At 42.7% G+C, this 16,585-nt stretch overlaps 1 protein-coding gene across 1 annotated transcript in view; it reads right to left on the bottom strand.

Annotated features, from left to right (window-relative positions):
* Nucleotides 1-16,585, bottom strand: part of cacna1ba (calcium channel, voltage-dependent, N type, alpha 1B subunit, a) — a 268,054-nt gene that overhangs the window by 3,881 nt on the left and 247,588 nt on the right. The window contains exon 44 of the mRNA XM_086205228.1: nt 12,390-12,604. Coding sequence (XP_086061354.1) covers nt 12,390-12,604 — 215 coding nt within the window. The remainder of the gene's footprint in view (nt 1-12,389; nt 12,605-16,585) is intronic.

Below are 16,585 nucleotides of genomic sequence, written 5' to 3'. Positions count from 1 at the left end.
GAAGGTGCAAAAGTTACATATGACCTTTACCATCATATGACAAAATCTTTGAAAAGTTTCGATCTGCAGAAGAATGTGTTCCTTTCTTTGACAAAACTGTTAGTTGCATATAGTTCATGGATGAATCATGTGATTTGTGTTTGTTGTATAGTTTCATGAGTAAAACAGCTGTACGATTTCCTTTTGATATTGTCCACACAGGTAAATGTTGTGCGTGCAGATATACATATAAAATTGCAGTACTCCTAAATATTCAATCTGTTTACACTTATGCCTTTATGCATTTGACCTCTTTTTTTCTTTTTTTTCTTTTCATAGCATGTTCAGAAACAACAACATTTGGTCAAAATCATGCTGAAGCCTGAACCTGAAGAGACCAGCATGTATAGCAACAGACCATGGGTTTGTGTCGTTGCATAACCCAACTCTTTAGTCTTTCTTGGATCAGAGGCCCCTGTTCTATGGGTAACTATGGTTAACACAAACACAAAATACAAAGCCCTCCTATGAGCTGCAGCATCACACAGGAACATAGCATACATGTACACCACTCAGCTGCAAATGTAAAAACTTGCTGTTAATAAATAAACAACGACAGTGCAATGATGATGATATTTGTGTCAAGTAAATTGCATATAACCAATACTTTCAGGGGGGCAGCATGGCTCAAAGGTAGAGTGGCTGTCTATCAACCGAAGGGTGGCTAGTTCGAGCCTCACTTCCCCCGGTGACCATGTTGAAGTATTCTTGAGTCAGATACTGAGCCCCTAATTTCTCCTGATGGCCCTGTGATGGACTCGTGACCCATCCAGGGTGTACCACACCTCTTTGCCCAATGAGAGCTGGGATAGGCTCCCCCAGTATAGAAAATGGATGGATGGAAATACTGTTCAGCACAAACTGTGTTTCCAACTGGAAGGTTCAGATTCAGTGAAGACACCCTTCCAGAACACCTGGGGCTCTGTGATACTAGAGATGATTGATGCCTTCTGCATTGTCAAAAACACTAAGTATCATCTCTACACATCCATTTGTGACACCCTCTTGGAGTGGTTCTTTTCGTGTAACCACAGTCTTAGCTTCAACACAACCATACATTCAAAAAGAGTTTCCAGTCCCAATCTACATTTCCTTCCTATTTTCAGTCAAATATGTATATGTGGACATACACTGCCTGGCCAAAAAAAAAAGTATTTAAAAGTAAGTAAAAAGGATTTAACTAAGCAAATAGGTACGAGCCTGCTGTTGGATAATTACTGCATGGGCAATTATCTTTCAGCTGGCAACAAGATATTTAACCCCAACTGGTGCAATGAGTTACTTCTCATTTCTTAAACAACCATGTCGAAAGACACATCCCGTGCTCGTGGAAAGATGATAGCCTGTTTGAGAAGGGTCAAATCATTGGCATGGATGAAGCAGAGAAAACAAATAGATGAAAAACAACAGTAGAACTCAGGGCTATGTTTAATAGTGAAAGTAAGAGCATTTCCACACGCACAATACAAAGGGAACTCAAGGGATTGGGACTCAACAGCTGTGTAGCCTAAAGAAAACCACTAATCAGTGAGGCTAACTGGAAAAAAGACATCAATTTGCCAGAGAGCATAAAGATTGGACTCTGGAGCAAAGGAAGGAGGTCATGTGGTCTGATGAGTCCAGATTTACCCTGTTCCAGAGTGATGGGTGCATCACGGTAAGAAGAGAGGCAGATGAAGTGATGCATCCATCATGCCTAGTGCCTACTGTACAAGCCTGTGGGGGGGAATGACCAGGTTATTCCATCAATGGATTTTTTACCTTCCCTGATGGCACAGGCATATTCCAATATGACAATGCCAGGATTCATCAGGCTCAAATTGTGAAAGAGTGGTTCAGGGAGCATGAGACATCATTTTCACACATGGATTGGCCACCACAGAGTCCAGACCCTAGCCCCATTGAGAGTCTGTGTGTGTAGCATTTGCTGGAGAAGGCTTTGCGCATTGGTCAGACTCTACCATCATCAATACAAGATCTTGGTGAAAAATTAATGCAACACTAAATGGAAATAGATCTTGTGACATTGCAGAAGCTTATCAAAACAATGCCACAGCAAATGCATGCCGTAATCAAAGCTAATGGCAGTCCAACAAAATACAGTATTAGTGTGTGACCTTTTTTTCTTTTGGTGGCAACTTTTTTTTTTTTTTGGTGAGGCAGTGTATTACAGCCACAATCCAGTTAATTCCTAGATACTAACAATATGCAGTTTAGATTCAATGAAAATCATATTGGCAGATATCTGCTACCCAGTGACATATTATATCCATAAGATAGCAGTGACCAGTGTACTCTTCTTCCACAGACAGACACACTGAGTCAACCAAACTAGGATGGTGTCAACCTCAGGTTTGTGGAATCCCATCCCATTTGACACCCATATGTGGGACTAACATTCATAATAAATTGACACTATGTCAAGGTTGTAACAGTAGTAGCGGTAAACAATAAGACTCAAGCCCCTCAGTAACATAAAAATTTTCAAGTGGATTTTGGAAAAACAAGTGATGTATACAAATTTCATGGGAATGACATACACCAGAACTGTGATGACAAGCATTATTTAAATTTGAAATCCAGTTTGCACTGTTGCTTCCTCAAGGTGTGTTCACACCGAACGCGACGCAAATTTTCGTTTCACTTTATTCACGCATGGTTGTTCGTCTCTGTGTGTTGGCCCTGCGATGGACTGGCGACCTGTCCAGGGTGTACCCCGCCTCTCGCCCGTAGATGCTGGGATAGGTTCCAGCCCCCCCGCGACCCTTACTAGTAAGGAATAAGCGGAAGACGACGACGACGACAACTTTATTCACGCGATTTTGATTGCTGGATCAATATGTTTATATTCGCGTCATTCGAGCAAACTTTTTTCCCCTGCGAGGAGAATATATTCCTGCCATTTCTTTCCATTATTAACCAGGGCTGACCTAACAACCGTTGCTGGCTTGTATCTGTTGTGACCAAACACCGCTGTATCCGGATACATGACACAATCCAGAGGCGCAACCGCGCCTGGACGATGGCCATTTTTAGCGGTACTTCAGGTTGATGAGGGCCGAGTTCGATGACCTGTTAGTGAGGATCAGTGCCAGGATATCACGGTCAGACACCAACCACAGCCAGGACTGTTGACATGACTTCACGGACGGCAGGGGAATCTTAACGCTGATAGGCTCTCTTGACACAACGTCACGCGAATTTGTCGCGTGAATATGTGACGCGAATATGTGACGCGAATACGTGAAATTCGCATCGCGAAATTGTCGCCACGAAATTTGCGTCTTATTACACACGCGAATTTGCATCTAATCGCCTCTCTACATAGACTTTACATGTAAACTTGTCTCGCAAAAAATTTGTGTCGAGTTCAAAATGTTTCATTAGAATTGAACGTTGATGTCATACTTCACTGAGTCCCATTGCAGGTGGATAGTCTTTTAACATGGACTACCTAGGTAATCTGAACAGATTACCCACACCCTCAAAACTCAAAACATATTATTTGACAGGTGGGGTAAACAAGGAAACGTTAACTTCCTTAGCATGAGCCAGAGACTAGTTAATTTACATTCCAACCCTCATTTGGTCACAAGCTTTGGCATGTGAGTGAAACAAAAATCTAATTCAATGTTGTTGATGAAGTAATATTGGCCACAATTTAAAATACAATCACACTTTGTCTCCCAGATTCATGATATTTACAAGCATGAGCCTTCCATTAAGTGAGGAAAAGACGACCCCAAAATCATCACTATTACTGTTCTGATTGCAATGAAAGAATGATGATACAGCACCAACTGGAACTAGCTTGTGTGTTTTTGGATTTAGGTTACATTCACACTAATTAGGTTTTGTTTATTTGTTTGAAACACAATTTCCATCCACATTAGAGTTAGAGCATCATGTCAGAAATAATATAGGTCCATATTAAAAACTGCAAATGAATATCTCATGATAATTCATATGCACTGGTCATGTATGAACCAGTGTAAATAGGAAGCAATGTGTGGTCAGTTGCAAAAATATTTGTAAGAAAGATTAAGATGAGAGAACTATCTGCTTGAACCAATAGTAATGTGGAACCATAATTTGTAGCATCAGTTTATCATGGTGAAGGCAGCGGAAATGTATTTAGATGGCTTGTGATTGCAGTGAAAATAAACTGACACAGTTGAATTATAACAGGCCAGTTATCTGTGGCTGGCGTAAGTAATAGCACTGGAAAAGTAGTGAAAATAACAGCAGACAACCAGTCATACACATCCAGCAAAACCATTTAAGGCAGGTGCTGAACCAGTCAATGATAGAACACCTTTAAAGGAAGAGAAGTCTGCTAACTGTAGCTCCCTTTTGGTGCAATTTTTTGAGCATCCAACATTTGGTTAGTCTCATAGCATAATTGCACAAGTCATATTTTGGCCAAATTGATATATCTGCCAATCTCACCTAACTAACAAACCTATAAATGTGGGTTTTTGTTTTTTTTTCGAAATTCTTAAAATATGACATAGGCAATCATGCTATGAGGCTAACAATTTTGAGCCAAATGCTCTTCTTCAGACTAAAGAGACATACAGAGATGCAACATTTAAATACCAGAAAGAACAAGTAAACTGTGTGTAACTAATTATTTTCCATTGGGTCCTAAAGGATTTGGAGTAGCAATGGGATCAAAGATATCACCAAGCTTCACCTCACTCTATTTTGGATTCTTTAAATCTTAGGTGATTTTCAAGAAACAAAATCCTTCTGCTATTAAAATCACATGTCATTTTTGAAACGTTACCCGGATTATTTACTGTCATTTTTTATGTAGACTGGAACTGAAGCACAATTTATTTTCAGATTCAGAAAACTTTATTTAACCCTGTAGGTGCAATTAAGGAGTGGGGGGAATATTCAGAGACTTCCATGATTTTATGGAAATGAAAAATAAGCATTGAAGACATTCTGGCTATCAAGGATGGAGAACATCTTAAAAAGAAACCCAACAACTCAGACAAAAACATTAAATGTTGATTACTACCATCCACACCCCAAAAGAGCCTCGTTAGAGCCTACCATGTACCTCCCAATTTAACCACATCAGATAGATAGATCTTCAGGAGCAATAAGCTATTCTCAAAGACAACATCAGGAAAAAGCAAAACGAGGAACAGTGGCTCACTCAAGATGCTAAAAGATTAGACAATATGTCTCACACTAAGAGTCTCAACAGAAAGAAATTGAAGGAAACTGAATCAAAAACGACATGTTGTTTCGAGTGGAAAAAGACACTGAGAAGATCATTAAGAAACACTGGAGGATGTTACAATATTCCCCCTTGTGTTGGATGAAAAATAATCTCGGTAATATCCTCGTGAGAGAAGAACCCCACACACACAATTTCACATTTTCCACCCGAATTCGACCTCACAACATCAAATTTGATAACTACAGTGTCTTTCCTGTCCAACCGTCCAAGCCAGCTGATAATGATGATAGCTATATATGCCTGATTTTATTCTGTTCTACTATGGGGAGCTTCCCAATTTATATAAATTATGTAGATGTATGTTTTGTACAATGTATAGGGGACTGGTTGTATGAATGATTATATTCCTTCTGCTTTTTCTACTGGTAAAATGTGAGCACTGCATGACCCTACCAGAATCATTAAATCTCTTAAATGTCTTAGTAAATCTTTTTTGTCTGAAGATGATTGGGCTCAAAATGTCACTTGTGGGTGCACCAATAAATTACACAGAGAGGGAATTGTAATGCATTGACTTTTGTTGTTCTCGTTGTTTTTCTTCAAAAAAAAGGGTATGACATAACAAAAGGCAAACATTGTGGAGTAAAAAAATATTTGGTATGATGAAAAGTTACTTTAGTAAGCGTCATAGTGTCACACTCTCTCAGGCCCATTGGATGATTTGACCAAAAGAATTTATCAGGGTAGTCCACAAGCACTGGCAATTTTCCAGTTTTCCCTTGCCAGTCAATTAAGTATGTAACATTACATTAAAAGCTTTGCTTGCCATTCCCCTGGAACAATAACTCTAATAAACTGCTTCTTGCAAAGAAAACAAGGTCAAGAACAACTGTTATATGTTATCCATGTTGAATCCATCCTGATCTTAATGTTTTTTGTTTTTTTTTCTGGGAGATTCCTCATTCTGCTGGGACCGCATCATTGGGCTCAGGGGTCTGCTGTTTTGCAACTCCAGAGAGTCAATACAACACCGCAACTTAAGTGTTTCTAAAAGTTTGTAGAGTTTCCAAAGAACCAGATTTGGGGGATTTGAAAATGCCAGAGTTATGGAGATGTGAGGTGCAAATGTAGTTAAAGTCATGTGCTTTGAAATACATCCAATGTGGATGTAGCCTTACTTGCTTCGTGTGCCCTGATGTATCTTTAAGTTGCAGTGAAAGCAAGTAGTTTCGAAAAGAAATCATGGGATTTGTCTTTTTTAATGTATTGGCTCTATTTTTCTCCAACATTTTAAAGTCCAAATGAGTGGCAAAATAAGGTCTTGTATTATTATTTTAGTGTCCAACAACATTATTGACTGATCATAAAAAGGTTTCTTGAGGGCCCCAATTTGGCCAAGGACAGCACTGTTAATATGTGATTAAAGTCTTAATTTGACATCTTGTGAGAGGTGAGTTATTGCAGGAAAAATGGCCCGCAAGAAATCCATGAATTTAAGGAAGTTAGTTGCACCACCACATACACTCTTCCCAGAAACTCTGTGAATAGATTATTTTTTTTAGGTCATGCTCTTTATAGGTTTTTATCTGGGGGTGAAGAAAGGTGTAGCCCTCAATAAAAATGATGTAATGCTGTGTATAAACACGGCACATCTACAATTGAGAAACTCAGCAGTTATTTGCATTTCATAACAAGATTTATGTGCTGCTCCAAAACTGTATAAAGCACCCACAGACAGACAACTTCATTGCACATTCAATTGTACATAAATTCTACTCTACAAGAAGTTTGAAATAGCAAGGTTAATATTTCTATTTTCTTGAGCTGACATAAATGAATGCTGATGCAGTGTGCAATGCGGTGTGTAAACATGGCACATCTACAATTGAGACACTCAGCAGCAGTGTTATTTCCATTTCATAACAAGATTTATGTGATTCTCCAAAACTGTATAAAGCACCTGGAGACAGACAACTTCATTGCACATTCAATTGTACATAAACTCTATTCTACAAGAAGTTTGAAATAACAAGGTTAATATTTCTATTTTCTTGAGGTGAGATCAATGAACACTGAGAATGAATGGAGAATGGCAATCTTTTTTGTGACGGTTTGAGAGGAAAAATAAAAAAATAATAGAAGTACTGAAACTAGTGGTATGGAATACAGCCTGGAGTAATGAGAGTGGGTATTGTTGAATAACCAATGTTTTTATTATCTAAATATTTCCTTCCCTTTTTTCCAGTAACAGAAGGCATTATTGTCTTAATGTATAGCATTTGTAGATGTTGTAATGTTGTAAACTGGTGTCTAGAGTCAGTGTGGCGGTATCAACAAAACATAAGTCAAACTACAGTGGCTCTAAGCAGAAAGTCTACTTTCCTGTTTACCTTTGATAAAGATAACACATTTTAGTTCACATTAAATGACAACAACCATCGGCTTTGACTTTTTTCAGTTGTTTCTAACCATTGTTTTCCAAGTTAACATTCATACACAAAACTTTGCACACAGAACAACAATGTAAACTGAAGCTTTTAGAGAAGATGATAAAACTCATCACAGTGCCTCAAAAATGCATTATACAGGTCAGCTTAAAGCCATGATAGCACCATTCATCCTCCTCTGCCTCCTGGTAATACCTGGGTGCTCTGATTGGGTTGGTGCTACCCCCGAAGCTGAAGTAGTACCCCTTGAGCACACCAAAATTCTGCTGTGGCAAAGGAGCCAAGGCTCCCATTGTGTGTTGCCAGAGATGAGCATCGGGCACATGGACTGAACCACAGTGACACAGCATCTTGGAAGACATCTAGCTGCTCCCAGAGGCTGCTGTAGGGCCTACAAAGGGCTTCGTCATGGTGTTGATCAAGGAAGGGCTCGGAGCTGATACGAGTCACAGGGCAAGGGAAATGACAGGAGCCGCTGTGCTAGAGGGCATCATTCTCTGACAAGCCACGACTCAATTGTCCAGGACTCAGAGAGGCCTGGCTGCACATAAAGTACACAAGGAATTGGCAGTCTTGTGACCCACCCCAGGCTGTGGTGTATGGGGGGTCTGGGGAAGCTACAGACGTGCACAGCTTGGCATGCTAGAACTTGAACTCAGTGCCATGGAGCGGTCTCTAACCCAACCACTGCCCTAGATGAAAATTGGACAAGTAATTTAAATCAAAAGAACAATGAGGAAAATGTGTGAGGCAAAAGGGAGGAGGGAAAACAACAGAGACAGGGTCACCAAAGGAAAGGAAAGGAAAATATGAACATGAACAATGACAGAACAAATGGGAGATAGACAGATTGAAAGAACAAGTACAAATGGAAAGGTGATGATAGATGAGTGAAACAGATCAGAAATGAGGAAGTGGGAAAAGGAGTAAAAAGGCCATGATTGCCTGTACTAAGGAATAAGGGAAATAAACTGGTAGTAACAATATGATTATTGAATATGTCATCTGTATCCTACCATAAATAGTCAATGTTAAAATGTGATCTGAATGGAGACAGTTTATCCTTATTGGGGGAAAAAATGCATCTCTGGATGCACTGCCTTTTTGTCTTTGTGTCAGCCTCCTGCTTAGCTTGTCAAATGCTGAGGCAGTTTGTTTTGGTTTATTTTTGCATCAATCTGACATCTCTTTCATCAATCTAGAATTTGGTAACAATATTGATATTGTTTTATTTTTTTTGTCACAGCAAGTTAGATGATCCCTGTTGGCAGTGTCATACATCATGTACATCAGGTCTGAGCATAGCTCTCTCCTTTTCCCTTTGATTTGAAGTAAGGAGGATTGTTGGATTAGAGCCATGGTCTAAATTGTAATGGTCTTAGCATCATAGAAAATTTTGCACAGTTTTGCACTTTAAAACAAAAAAGCATTCAAACATCTAGGAAGATGGGTTCATTTATTATCCACACACTGTGTCTAGATAATGATCACAATTCAATTCTTGGTTTAAATGGGGTCCTTGATTAATGTTTCAGTCTGACAATTAGCCTGTACTAAAGACAAAGCTCCCCTGGGATCTCTAGATCACTCATTCATACTAAAAGAGAAATAATTATCAATTACTTCATTTAAAACCTTAATGAAATCAAACCATTTGTACAGAAAACATCTCTGTGTGTCTATGTTTGAACTGGGGCAACAGAAAGTAGTCATCTGTAGCAACTTTAGTCAATGTGGGTTACAACCAGCTGACTGAGCTTTTGAGCTGCAGCTGCTCCTGCCTCTTCATGGAAGAGGTACATGACATACGTGTATGCAAGACCATTAGTATGGACATTCAGTATTTAAATAAATCTGAAATATTCCTTTAAATGGCGTAAAGTGACAGAAAAATGTGATGCATAGAAGTTGTGTGCTCACATTGGTTTCAACAGAATCTTCTGTTTGTGCTGTTCTCATTCTCAGCCTGTCAAAACATGCCTGAGTGGATCTTCATTGCAAATTAAGAAGCTGTATTTTCTCAGTCATCCATTTTACATGTGCTAGTATGTGATGATGAGTGGGTTTTTGATTTGTATATTTTGAGAAGTGGACAGAACAAGACTGATATGAACCAGCTATTTGAGAAGCTTCAAGTTCAGCATTTTTTGGGTATCATCATCAGTGTCTAATTGGGATGATGCAAGGATCAGGTCAATCAAGAAGTAACCACATATCCTTAAACTGACAGTGACCCTTACAAATGTGAGATGAGCAAATCTACAAACACAATAATAATTGTAGTTTTACATGAACTCATCTATCATTTTGTCTGTATAACATTTGGTTCATACACTGAATCATTTATGTTGACACAGTTGAGATAATTCAACTCTATTCATCTGCTTTTCGCAAACCGAAGGAGAAACATGTTACATATTGTCAGAAAAGTGAGTGTTGTGTCTGGACAGGTCAAAGATTAATTGACTTGATCAAAGTGCCTCAAACATTTCTTGTGCAACTTGGGTTAGAACATTAGCGACCCTGACAAAGATGAGAAGAATGAAGAGAAAAACAGCATGGAGGATTATGAGCATCTCCATAAAGTCAGGCTGTTAATGGAGATGATTTGCATGAAGTGCAAGTCTGTTTACCACCCTAGACGGGCACATTGCAGTGGATGAAAGAATGGTCCCAACCAAGGCCAGGCGAGGCATAAAGCAGTACATGAAGGCCAAGCCTACAAAGTGGGGCCTGAAGATTTTTGTGACTGACATGAATGAATTCTGCTGTATACAGGCAAGTCCAGGACACAATCAGGGAATGAACTGTCCTTTGATGTCATGACCAAATTGGTCAATAAAGATTACCTGCACCAATTCAGTCCACCAGAAACGAGGAGATGGACCAACATTGTCCTCGAGCACCTTGTGGACATCTCGGTGACAAACTCTTTTGTGATCCACAAAGATTGATCTGCGTGCATGCAGAGGGAGTCGATGACATGCCAGCACTTGCAGGAGGAGCTCGCAGCACACCTCCTAACAGTGTATTATTAAAAAATGAACCTGACAAACCTGAAGGTGAAAAACACCATCCAGTCCCCACCAGCAGTCCACAGACCAATGACTGAAGATCCACCAGGGGGCAATGGAGCTGCAAACACTGTCAAAGAAACACTGCTCTGAAGTGCCAGGTCAGTGACGTGGGACTCCATCTGCATCCAGACAGAATCTGTTACCTGCAGTTCCATGAATGAATGTAAAGGTACTGTGTCTGCAGCCGGGGAGGATTGATTTGTAAAAGAAATGCCCATAATTCTTCACTTTTTCCCCTTCCCCACTGAGAGACAATTATTGAAAAACTTCATTATAAATAGTTTTTATGCTCCTCAGTATCGAGTCTGCAGTGCGATTCATCATGATATTTAAACAAAAAGAAAGATTAATGCAGTTGGCATTTATTAAACAAAATTTGACATTGAACATTACAATATGTGCAAACAAGTGCCATAGGCTTTTTTTAGGCTCAACAGTGATTTACCATTGAACATTAGAAATGCTCTCATAAAAATTACAGGATAAAGGGAAAGGGAAGTGGTATGAGAGACCAAAAAGTCTCTTTTACAAAATAAAATAACTGCACCAACTGGACTGTGTATACAAAATCCCAAGATAACAAAGATTTTTTTTAATGGCGTTCCAGCATGTTTACTAACCCTCTAAACCCTTTTTTGTTGATTCTTGCATTCAAGTGGCTCCTCATAAAACATGTATTCCCCATCATGCATGTCATCACAGTCTAGCCGTGTCACATGTTGATCTTTGTCTGTCATGTCCTATTTAAAACAAGCTGGATATCTGCAACTTTAATAACTTTGTCACTTTGTTCTCCCTTGATGTTCTCCCTTGCATCTATTATTCTCTTCTGGCAACCAGCATTTAGGTGCATTACCCCAACCTACAACTGGTAGTACTACTGTTAGAGTATGCAACAAATTTTAACCCCCACATACCAAAAAAACCCCAAAAACAAAGCAGCAATGACCACCATTTTTGCTCTGACATTAAAAGCATAACTGATTGGTCTTCAAGGGCCAACAGTATCTGTAGTTCCCACTTCACTTTGTTCCACTGCTGAGGAAAATAAAGGGAATACCCAGCGTTTGAAACAGTAACATGTCCACGGTGGTATTGAGACACTTGTCATTGCAATGCTGGGAAATTGATGATACCGTTACAACCTTTATTTATTGAACTGCCATCTTTAGTGCTATCAGTTAAAATAAAACACAATTCTGTATTTTTAAGAAGACAAGGAACTCGCAGGACAGATATGAATTACTGTCAGTGAGAAGCGTCACCAATATATACCAATGTCTCCCTCTCACACCATCTTTTTTCTGCCCTTCTTCTGGCCACTGCTGCATAACCTCATCATATTCTTGAACTGTCATTTTGTGTATGATACTTAACAAAATTTGTGTTGATGCTACAGCACCTCACTGTCCTCCCACCATCATCACATACAGCATGGTTACTGTTTGGACAAATGAGAGAGTTCCGCACATCTGAGGCTTTTATAAGATTGTGGTTCACATACAGTGTGACCCGAACAGGCGGAGGAACAACTCCTCCAAGCTGGGTATTGTTGTGATCCACCTATATACAACCTTCACTCGGTCTAAAGCCCTCTGGCTATTATGCTACATGTTAGAGCCCTCACACCTGCTTGATGCTGGCATGGCCCTCGCTTGGGGAGACGGCACAGCTGGTAGTAGTAGACTTGATATGGCAGTGGTCCCGGCTGCAGTAGCGGTCACAGGAGTAGTACCGCTGCTTGTCTGCTGATGTGTGGTGATGTTTCCGCTCATGGGAGCGACCACGGTCGTGGGCTCGCTCTTGAGATGCAGCTGTGTCATGCGTCACCTCTCTGGATGCACCTATAAGAAAGGAAGGTGTCACAGTGAGAACTGCTCTTAGCTTAACACTTCTCCAGCCATGTCAGCCAACAGAAAAGAGGAATGTAACCAGGTGGCATTCTATATCCAGTCCATCCCATGACATCAACAGTTTTGTCTATACATAATTGGTATATGCAAGCAGTTTGGACTTGCTGACAGTCCTCTATCATGAAATGCCTAGTATGTCTTGTCTGCTATATGGCACTTATTGTCTTCGGTATCCACCATCACTATTCAAATTTAAAGGTGCCATAGAGTGGTTGAACGGGGTATTAATTCTTGTTCTGTGATGTGATATGTAACCCCACAAAAAAATGGTTGGGTCTGTAATGGCTCAGAACCTTCCTAAAAGGCTCTCTGAAACTGCTATGTTACCATGTTGGGTTTAGAATGCATCGTTTGTCCCTATTGGGGTCGTTTCTGACCTTATCTGGCAACCTCATTATTGATGCAAGTGCATGAGTTGACGGCGATTGCTTGCCGTTGTTTATCTGGCAACCTCACTTAACTACTACTTGGTGATTGGCTGCCCTCACTGTCACTGAAAAGAAAGTACTCCCACTTTCTCGGCTAACTGTCGCCGGTGCCAAGTGTGACTGCTACTGTCAGTTGACAACATTCCATATCATACAACAACATTCGTAAGATAAGACACCAAGTAGCCACGGCCCATTCGCGGATCCAGCCGAATATGCAGTGGCGGGGTGGCCGTCGGGACAACTGGGAGTTTTCCCAGTTGTCTGGCCCCTTGGTAGCCTGCCTGGCTGGCGAGATTCCTTCCCCCTCAAGCCAGGCCAGGCCAGCTAGCGACAGACAGCACAGATAAAACAAAGGTCTCAAGGTCTCATTCAATCAATCTGCTCTGTCAGTGCTGCTGCTGCAGCCTCCATTTTGTGTCGCGCTAGCGAGCGATGCGAGCGAGCAACACAAGAGAGCTGCACTCACTCGGTTCGCTCGCATAATCATCCCCGCCCGAAATATGTCGAAGGGCGTGTGTGAAAAGGGTGGGGTCAGTGTGTGTGAAGGGGGGGGGGGGCACTGACTGACCTGTGACGTAAAACTTCAGCCAAAAGCGCATTGGTCCATTTTCCCGCGGCGATTCAAAAAAGGGGAGATACTTCAAACAGAGGTTATGACACTGCCTCACACTTCGTGTGTATTCCCCACAACTGGGGGACGTTGAATAAACACCAAAAACACGAAAACGATGATTTTCATTCTAGGCAACCTTTAAAGGCATAATGAACCATTATCTGTGAAAATATGTCTGTTGCATTGTGCCAATCACACCAATGTCCCCCTCTCATGACCTGCCCCCCATGACCCTTAACAGGATAAGCAGAAGAAAATGGATGGATGGATGGATGGATGGCTGAAACAAATAAGCGGACTAAACTGGAGGCCTGTGTAAAGAAAATTAAAACAAGGATGATGTTATGGTTTGGTTTCCGGTGCTTTTTATTTTGGCAGCTTGTTTCCTGTGTTGGTTCGTGTTGTTGTTTGTTAACTTTTCTTTTGTCTCCTTCGGCTACCCTCCCCCAACGGCATTGAGGAGTAATTGGTATCACCTGCGTCTCCTGATACATCAAGCCTTGTTAAGGCCAGCAGTGACACTCCTGAACGCCAGAGTATACTGATTACCCACACGGTACCTACCAGGTGCCTCTCATTTGTGGTAATGTTGAGATCTCCGTGAATATTCCCAGTGAGTATCTGAGTAACTTGTGTCTCTCCTCTTGTGTGTTTTCCAGTGCCTCCCTGAGCCCTCCCCGCCCAGCACTTCCCTGTTGTCTTGTGTTTTTCTTGGAACCCTTTTTGTTGGACTCATGCTCACCTTGTAAATAAACCTCTGTTAACCCTGACTGCTTCCGCTCCTGGGTCCTTCTACTCACCCCGCATGTCACAGAATACTCTGGCCACCATGGACCCAACGGATTCAGATCCAGTCAGAGCTGCGATTGGCAGACAGGGACTCCGGACCCCAGCTCTTCCACCACACAGCCTCCTGTGAGTTCAGCCTCCTCCTCTTCCCTGACTCAGCCCTCACCATCCCCCGATCAGCACAGAGAGCCCTTCATCCCATCCCCTGAACCATTTACCGGAGAGGTTGGTAGGGCTCACAGCGTTGTTTTTCGTTGTTCCCTGGTTTTTGAACAGCAGCCTTTAAGTTATCCCTCCGATAGAGCCAAAATAGTGTATGCTATTAACCTGCTGACAGGTAGGGCTGCTCAGTGGGCTACGGCCTTGTGGGAACAGGGGTCCTCCATTCTGTCCTCCTTCGCCCAGTTTTCCCGTGAGCTATGCAGAATCTTTGATCACCCCCTGCAGGGCCAGGAGGCCGCCAAGCGCTTGTGTTCTCTAGCGCAGGGCTTGAGATCAGTGGCGGGTTTTTCCATAGATTTTAGGATAGTATTGTCAGAGTGGGTGGGGGGAGCACGAGCTTAAGGGGGTTTTCCTTCGTAGTCTTACCAGTGAGTTGAAGGATGAGCCCGATTCCCTCGAGTCCCTAATTACACTTGCCATTTGTATTGATAACAGACTCATGGAGAGGTGGAGGGAGAGCTCAGGTGCCTCCTCCCAGCAGTCGCACGCTAGCCTACCACTCAGATCAGCTCACTCGCCCCCATCCGTCCTCTCTACCTCTGGCTCCTCCAACGGCCAGCTCACCCCCCGAGGAGCCCATGCAGCTGGGCAGGTCTCGCCTTCATCCCAGCGAGAGACAGCGCCACGTTAACCTCCGGCTGTGCATCTATTGTGGTCAGGCGGGCCACTTCCTGGCCTCATGTCCCCAGATGCCAAAAGGGTGGACTCACCAGTGAGAGAGAGCACACTGGTGAGTAAAACCTCTTCTGCCCCTGGCTCTCCTGCCCGCATCTCCGTCCCCTCCTGCCTTCTTTGGTGGAGAGATTTGCAACCATTAAGGGCATTAATTGACTCTGGTGCGGATGTGAGTTTCATAAAGGATGACTTGGTGGAGCAACTCAACCTTCCCCTTGAACCCTTACCCTCTCCCAAGAGTGTAACCACTCTGGACGGCAGGCTCAGAGCCCAGGTCCGCCATCGTACCGCCCCGTTACACTCATAATCTCCGGAAATTACCGGGAGGATATTCAGCTGTTCGTTAACCCATCTCCCCATGCCCCTCTGGTATTAGGGCTCCCCTGGTTACAGCTCCACAATCCCCACATTGATTGGCTTTTTTTGAACAGGGACACACGTGAGTTCATCGCTGCCTGCTCTGTCTGCGCCCGGGGTAAAGCCTTCCATGAGCTCTCCACTGGTCTGCTACGCCCTCTGCCTGTTCGTAGTCGCCCCTGGTCCCACATCGCTTTGGACTTTGTCACCGGCCTACCTCTGTCCGAAGGTAACAGTCATCCTCACCATAATAGACCGCTTCTCAAAGTCTGCTCACTACGTGCCTCTGGCGGAAGTGGGAGGTTTGGAGGGCCGCCAGGGCGGCGCTCTCTTGCACCACGGAATGCAGCAAGCGGCTGGCAGACTCTCTCCGTTCCCCTGCTCCTGATTACCGTCCCGGCCAGATGGTGTGGTTGTCCTCTCGGATCTCCCTCTCGACGTCGAGTCCCGTAAGCTCTCACCTCATTTCGTTGGACCTTTTTGGGATTAAGATAATAATCTCCAGTGTTGTGAGACTTAAGCTACCAGACTCGATTAAGGTCCACCCGTCGTTCCACGTATCTCTGCTGAAGCCTGTCAATTCCATCGTGCTCTCCCCCCACCATCGCCCCTCCACTCCCCCACCTCATTGACAGTGATCCGGTCTACTCGGTGTCACGGATTCTGGACGTCCAGCCCCATGGGCGGGGCTTCCAATACCTCGTGGATTGGGAGGGGTACAGCCCCGAGGAACGGCAATGGGTCTCCAAGAGTTTCCTCGTGGGGGACTCCCTTCTCCAGGACTTCTATGCGGCTCGTCCTGACGGACCCGGTACTGTTATGATT

Source organism: Aulostomus chinensis, chromosome 6 (genome assembly GCF_037954235.1).
Source record: "Aulostomus chinensis isolate RoL2024-O1b breed Wild chromosome 6, RoL_Achi_v1.0, whole genome shotgun sequence".
NCBI classification, from domain to species: domain Eukaryota; kingdom Metazoa; phylum Chordata; class Actinopteri; order Syngnathiformes; family Aulostomidae; genus Aulostomus; species Aulostomus chinensis.
This window is presented reverse-complemented; position numbering and strand designations above follow the sequence as displayed.